Source organism: Scyliorhinus torazame, chromosome 10 (genome assembly GCF_047496885.1).
Source record: "Scyliorhinus torazame isolate Kashiwa2021f chromosome 10, sScyTor2.1, whole genome shotgun sequence".
NCBI classification, from domain to species: domain Eukaryota; kingdom Metazoa; phylum Chordata; class Chondrichthyes; order Carcharhiniformes; family Scyliorhinidae; genus Scyliorhinus; species Scyliorhinus torazame.
This window is the reverse complement of record NC_092716.1, coordinates 245,194,420-245,202,185: the sequence shown is the minus strand read 5'-3', so window position 1 is coordinate 245,202,185 and position 7,766 is coordinate 245,194,420. Positions and strand designations below refer to the sequence as shown.

The window sequence follows — 7,766 nt, the reverse complement described above, 5'->3', positions numbered from 1 at the left end:
CTCCACACAGACATTGACCCAGAGCCAGAACCTGGGACCTCAGCGCCATGAGGCAGCAATGCGCAACTGCGCCACCGTGCTGCACTGAAACGCCCGATATAAACTTATTCAGGTGGCATGGTAGCACAGTGGTTGGCACTGTTGCTTCACAGCGGCCGATCCCGGGTACGATTCCCACTTGGGTCACTGTCTGTGCGGAGTCTGCACGTTCTCCCTGTGTCTGCGTGGGTTTCCTCCGGGTGCTCCGGTTTCCTCGCACAAGTCCCGAAAGACGTGCTGTTAGGTGAATTGGACATTCTGAATTCTCCCTCTGTGTACCCGAACAGGCACCGGAGTGTGGCGACTAGGGGATTTTCACAGTAACTTCATTGCAGTGTTAATGTAAGTCTACTTGTGACAACAATAATTATTGTTAGTACTGGTATATATACAATGTTGAATGCTGATCATATTTTGATAATTTATTTTTTTAATTTTGCAATAATTGGAGAACTCCCCCTTTTTTCCCTCTAGCTTTCTGCAATTGCACCCTTCCTGAAGGTGTTAATTTCCTTACTGGTGTGGTGCCAGATACTCACGGCTGCCCTCTGATACCTCTCCTGAACTGCCATTATCCATTTGTCAGTCAACAATTTGACCTTAGGTTCACCATAGCCAAGCTTGAGACTGTTCTCACCCTTTGTCCAAACGCATTTTCTTTTCCGACACAAGTTATGTTGATCAGGAGAGAACCCGGTAGATTTTCCCTTCCTCTAACGCAGTATCAGAGGAACAGAAGAGTTCAAATAATCATATGAGAGATCAAAGTTCAAATTTCAGACGCCCTGAGGCCTCTTTATTTAACACTGTTTAAAAGCTTGAATTCCTTGTTGCCGTGATCCAGCAAAAAATGTTACTCTGCAAATTTATGTTGCTGTCTGTGGATTTGAACAGGGTTGCTGACCTGTTGGACTGGAAGAATAAGTGTCCATTTCTACACTAACTTTCACATCCCACACAGCGGGTGAATAACTTTTGAGATTTAATCATATAATGCAAAGCAGCAGCCAGTTTTACGCAAGCAACCGTGAGCTAAATGTCCAGTTAGTCTGTTTTGCTAGCGTCATAATGTGGCGATCACCTGATGAAGGGCTGCGCTCTGAAAGCTAGTGATTCCAAATAAACCTGTTGGACTTTAATCTGGTGTTGTAAGACTTCTTACTGTTGCTGGAGTCAGTTTAGGAATCATTTTATCAGGAATGATAAGACAGTGGTTATGATACAGGATTGGTCATCCAGATTCATCTTGGGCTGATAAATGGGATGTAACAGTTGTGTGACTGAAGTGCTGGACAATGACAATGACTATCACCAACAACAAAGTGACTAATCACCATCACCTAGACATCCAATGGTATTACCATCACTGAATCCCCCACCATCTAGTCACCATTGACTAGAATTGACTGGACCAGCAATGTGGCTACAAGAGCTGGTTCAGTGACTGGGCATTCTGCAGCGAATAGCTCACCTCTTGACTCTCTGAAGCTTTTTCACTATCCAGAAGGCACAGGTCAGGAGTGAGATACAATACTCTTCACTTGCCTAGATGAGTGCAGACAAAGCAGTCAATTTGATCGGCGCCCAGATCTCTGAATATTCATTCCTTCCACAACCTGTGCACAGTGGCAGAAGTGCGTACTATCTGTAAGATGCCAACTCTCCGTCAATAGCACCTTCCAAACCGGCAACCTCTATCCCTCACAAGGACAAGGACAGTAAGTGCATAGGAATTCCACCAACAACAAATTCCCTCCAAGTCACACACCATTCTGACTTGAAACATACTGTCATTTCTTCACTGCTCCTGGGTAAAACTCTGCAACTTCCTGAGTAATAGCACTGTGGGTGTACCTACACCACAGACTTTGGTGGTTCAAGAAGTTGGCTCATCACCTTCTCAAGGGCACTTAGGGATGGGCAACAAATGCTGGCCTAGCTGGCGATGCACACATCCCATGAAGGTTTGTGCCATGGGTTATTTTTGCATCTGCCATTGATTTAATGTTTCAACCTAAAAACGAAATTTCTTAGAGTGCAGCACTCCTTTGTGCGAACCTCGACTGAATGATCAAGTCCTGCTCCGATCAATGACCAAGAGCAAGAATAATAGCAACTGAGCCATGCTGACAAGTAGAAGGGTTTCCTCATGAGTGAAATTTAATGCACTGATGGTCTTCAACAAATCCAACAGAACAGCAATATTTATTTGAAAATAAAGTAGCAATTCGAACAATACACTGATGCTTGCTATATTCACTATAATTACCTTGCCTATTGCAATACCATGTCTTCTGATCTATATTCCATTCTATTCATAATGATCCCTTGGCTTGGCAGTTCAAAATAGCAGTGTAACCTAACATCATGAGAGTACATTTGACAAAGATTTTAAACTTAGTTTAAATTAAGATACTGATAGTTTGGGGATTTAAATCGCCCAATCTAACTTTTTTAAAACATTTTTCAACAGACAAAATAATATTCTGCAAATGCATCTAACACTGCAATCGGTTGGCGGGAGTGTACAGCGGGGTGATAGAAATAAACTAAAAGGCGTTTAAGAATGGTCCCTATGTGTTACATTTGGTACCATATACAGGTAATGCACTGAACATGTGAACTTAGTACAGCGGTGTCAGACATGCATGTACATCTACCATTAAAACCTTTATATTTACTAATTAAATACAGAATAAAAAAATAACCTTTTTTACACAAGTGTTCCATTATTGATCCCAAATTTGGGACACGTCCTATGATATAACATTTACAAAGCAAGACTTCACACACTGTTGAACAGGGACACACCCTCATCTGCCCAATAATCAAACAATTTGGACAGTGGAGGGCAGGGGGAAGAAACACATCACAAGTGGTCTCAATTAGCATGTTGAGGTGTAAACTGCTTTGCCAGCGATGCATCTTTGGGATCGGAATTCTGTTCCTTAGTCGCCAAGCTTTCTGCTTATCAACTAAAAATTGAGCAAGGCATGAAACAATTAAACAAAATTAAATAGGCGGAGGGACAAATTAAAAGGGGTAACCCATTAAAGGGATACTGCCTGAAACAAAAACAATTCACAAATGAAGCTTAAAACATCAAATTGAAATGTGATTAAAAGGGTCAATAAGGCACCCCAATCCCCGCGGAGCCCCGTGTGCATGGAAGGTCTTGATGGTGCCCATGGACACCACATGCTCCTTCTCCAAGGTTACCCAGCCTCGAATGTAGCCACAGTAGGGGGTCAGTCAGTCGGGTCGGATGACCCATCGGTCGCCCGCTACCTGGGTCTGTTTATGGCAAGTTTGGGCAAACCCAGGAGCGGGTTCACGAGGTCATCCTCCTTCCCCTCCCCTCTTGGCACTGGGTTAGAAATCGTCTTTACTCTTCCTGAACTACCTGGAATCTTGAAACACTTGTGGGTTCAGGAATGTATTGTCGAGTTTTGAAATCAGGTTGGTTAGTGTTGTGTAAAATGACATGCAGAACAGTTATCTGTGTTTTCCATGCAATGCACAGAAAACATTGATACCCTGCTGTGCAGCATATGTGTTCGCTGGCTTAGCTTTGGTGGGCATTTCCATTCTCCACTTGAAACCCATTTCTTGTCCATAATTGAAGATGGAGCCATGTGATTGGGGAGGGCCTCAGCCTCTACCACCGCCCCCTTGGACGTATCTTGACTTATCCCTGTATATTTCTTTAGGTTTCCTCCCAAAATATTTCAAAAAAATGAAGCGACAAAACCTGAAACTGACACAGATCTTTTTAGAGTCATCGACCTTTCTGGTGCTCTGCATCCACACTGACCATGAGAATAGTGCGCATTTGGATGTGCATCAGGAAATGAAACCAGGGGCTGGATTCTTCGGTCCCCCAGCCGCATGTTCCTCGGTGGAGCGTCGTTTGCTAGCGACAGGGTTCTATCTTACGGCCGCTTGTCATTGGGATTTCCCATTGAAATCACCCCACACCGCTGGGAAACCCGCTGGCAGGGGGGCACTGCTGGCAGGAAAAGTGATTCGTAATGGGCCCTGGTGGCGAAGGGGAAGCTTAATCTGTTTGGAGTAGGGGTGGAGGGGGTGGGAAGAGAAAGAAAATGAAGGGCTTAAATGCACTACTTTAACAAGAAATTTGGGAGATGTTCATAGGACAGTTAGAAGTGTCTGACCCCACCAGGAGGGTACTACACTTGGACATGTGATTTGGGTAGAGGAGCCAGGCCATGTTTTACTAAAGACAAACAAAACACAGGTTAGCAATGAAATGAAAATCGCTTATTGTCACAAGTAGGCTTCAAATGAAGTTACTGTGAAAAGCCCCTAGTCACCTGTTCGGGGAGGCTGGTACAGGAATTGAACCGTGCTGCTGGCTCCCTTGGTCTGCTTTCAAAGCCAGCGATTTAGCCCTGTGCTAAACAGCCCCTTCATTTTCATGCTGTTTGCTGCTTCCCTTTAGATGGGTGAAGAACCGGTAAGGAAGCCCGGTTGGAAATGAGAACTGAACATGGCTATTGACATCTGGGCTGCTGTTTCACCCTCACTTTCACATGTGGAACTGTTTGAAATACGTATTGATGCCAAAATGACGACATCCCTAAATTCAGGCTCCAAAAACAGACTAAACGGAAGGGACTTTGTGGGAAGCACTATCACAGGTGAATGTGACAAAACACTCGGGGTTCACTGCTTTAGTTTCATTGTGGAGAAACCCTGTCTTTGCGAAGTACGCTGCTGAATATATTGGCACTTCATAAACTTAGTATTTACCTTTTTGATGTTATAAAACCAAAAAGAAGCGGGCGATTCCCGCAGGGAGTGATGGACAGAGGATATTCTCGCTGCTGTAATATGGAGTGTGGTGCAGGCAGGTTCAATCATAGAATGAGAGAGCCGCGACAGCGCAGAAGGAGGCCATTCGGCCCATCGATGATTACTTGAATAGAAACAATGTGGGGGAGGGGGGTATGAGGAAAAGGCAGGGGGATGGCGCCAAGCCTTTTGATGTGGCCTCACTGTGTCCTCTGACCGTACTGGTGGCGGGGGGCGGGGGCACATTAAAACCAGACTCCAAAGCTATCCGGCACTTTTGTGTGTTGATCTGCACAGGAAACCATTTCACATCCTGCCAAAAATAACCACTTTAACTGCAGCCCTAGTGGAACTGGTGGAAAAAAAACCTAAACTTGCTGCCTGCATTTCAGCCTCCACACAGGCTCTGCTGTGAATACTCCCAACGCCCGGGGAACAGCTGAGGTTAACATTCATGGTTAACGAAGCCAGGCAGGATTTATGATTTAGCAATTCCCCTTTTCATCCAGGACGCGTGGGTTTAAAAAAAAAGGTATAACGGACCCGAGTGTGGAAGGAGGGCAGATGCTGATAGTGTGGAATCAAAAGCAGCATTCACCCGGATTGCTGTACAAATGTCTCAATTCGGTCCCGCCTCACTTTCTGGTTCAAATGTTTTTCAAAAGTCAGTTTCCCTGAAATGACGCTGTGAGATTCTGTGTGTGGAGAGGGGGGGGGGGGGGGGGCTGAGGGAGAGGGGGAAGATGTCACTGGCGCTGCTTCTTGCAATCTGACCCCCCCCTTTTTAAATAAAAAGACACAGATTGTGAGAAGCCCTCTCTCTCTCTCTCCCCCCGGCAGCAGCCCCCGCCCCCGGGGAGGCTGGTCTGCACAGGGCGAGAGAGCCCCCGCCCGTCTGTCCCCCTCAAGACCCCTGTGTGAGGGGCTCAGCTCCCAGCATCTTCTCTCCAAATTCCCCCCCTCTGAGCCATTCGGCAGGAGCACGTATTCACCAGAAACGGGGGGTTGCTGTGTGTTAACCTGGTCTGCCAAATGCAGACTTTACCGAGAAGGTTCATCAATCAAACCTGTCAAATTGTTGTAATGGAGCAGTGCCGTTTGTTATGGTCTGTGCTGTCCCAAGATGGGAGATTAAATAACCATGTTAATAAAATTTAATGCCTGGATCCTGTCCTTATTATTCCTTGCACCGTCGGTTTTTAATTTCCTTCCAGCGGGATTAAGGTTCCAAAGATCTACATACACATTCAGACACATTCCAAACCCACCCTTTGTACTCTCAATCGAGGTTAAACAAAACAAAACACCCTTTATTTATTTTTTTTCCAACCAAAATATTTTGGACCTGCCTGCGTTATTTTGGGGTGAAAGAAATCAGCATATATTTAAAGAGCGCGAAACATGTACAAACAATGAACGTGTGACAAGACACAACATCGACAACAGGGAGGCACACTGCCAATCTCCGGGGCCCCGAGAGCGGTTTGAGAAGCGAAAAAGTAGTTTTATATTCAATATAAAATGGGTGTGGAGGAGAGGGGATGGGAGAGGGGGGGGGGGGGGGGATCATATACACACGTTGCCCGTCAAAATCTCACATTAGGGTCAATAGACGTTGATAAATATGTTGCAGGAAAGTTATTACTGGAGAAGTGTGGGGGTAGGCTGGAGAGCGATCCAAGTCCCTTCCATTGAGGTTGAGTCGAATCTTAACCTCTCATGAAATCATTCTTCAGCCTGCTGAGCCTTGTGCCGTGACTTCTGACGATGAGGGTGAGGAGTTCGTGTTTATCCTTTAGCCCAGACGAGATGTCCACTGCCTCCCTCAGAATCTGTCTGGTGTGGTACAGCATGTGCACCACCTCGTCGTTAATCTTGCCCACATCCCTCGCCTCGCTCTCCTGGCTCTGGCGGAACTTCAGCTCCAGCTCCACCAGCGAGCGGTCCGAGTGCGAGAAAGCCTCGGCGATCTGCGTGGCCTCGCGGCTCAGGTAGTTGCCGTAGCTGTCCTCGCCCTCCAGGTCGTGGGCCATGGTCTTGCCCACCCCCTCCAGCACCCTGGCCGCGTCCTCCACTTGCCTCTTGAGGCTGACCATCTCCTCCCGCAGCAGCGTCTCCAGGTCGGCTGCCAGCCCGCAGCGCCGCTGGTCCGACACCTGGAAGAGCATCTGGCACTTCTCCGGGTCGTCGTTCTCCTCGTAGTCGCCGTCGGGCACGAAGTAGTGGTGGAAGGTGCCATTAGACATTTCCGGGTGCAGGGGCCCAGTGAACAAGCCCTGTGCCAGCGAGCACAGGACAGCACACACCACACTCAGCCCCAGCATCTTTCATCCACGCCGCTCCTCACAAGCAGCCACTCTGCAAGACCTTTCCGAAAGGAATCTTTTCCTTCCCCATTGTGGGACCCCCCAGTGCAACTTCCCCGTCAACTCTCTCCTCCCGTCTCCGACCAATGACTCCTCAGCAGTCCTGCCCCAAGGTGTAATTTGAGTTCAGTGTGTTCCTCTCTCTCTCTCTCCACGTCTCTGTGTGGTGTTTTTTTTTTCCCCAGCAAGTGTTTCTGTTCACTCGTCAGTGCGATGTGAGGCAGAATGTGCGGAGCACGGATGACGCCCCCTTGGCTCATTCCCCAGGCTGACAGACCCACATCTGGCTTGGAGAGGACAATCTGGCGACGTGTAGTAACTCTCTCAACCCGAGCTGGCAAACTTCCGCACACTCCGCCGTGCCATCTCCAACCGTGGCCCCCCAACTGCAACCCAAACCCTGCTCGCAATGAATCCTCTTTAAATACTTTTGTTTTCAAATCAGAGTTCAGCCCCCCCATCCACCACCCCTCGCCAAAATGAGAAGTTCCCGGGACTGATAGGGACGAAAGGATCCCACTGTGTTTCTAGTTTACTGAGTTTTAT

At 47.3% G+C, this 7,766-nt stretch overlaps 1 protein-coding gene across 1 annotated transcript; it reads right to left on the bottom strand.

Annotated features, from left to right (window-relative positions):
• Positions 1-2,178: 2,178 nt before the first annotated feature.
• On the bottom strand, positions 2,179-7,548 carry fibinb (fin bud initiation factor b). The gene has a single exon (XM_072466640.1). The coding sequence runs from the start codon at positions 7,176-7,178 to the stop codon at positions 6,564-6,566; it is 615 nt and encodes a 204-aa protein (XP_072322741.1). The 5' UTR covers positions 7,179-7,548; the 3' UTR covers positions 2,179-6,563.
• Between the last annotated feature and the right edge of the window lie 218 nt (positions 7,549-7,766).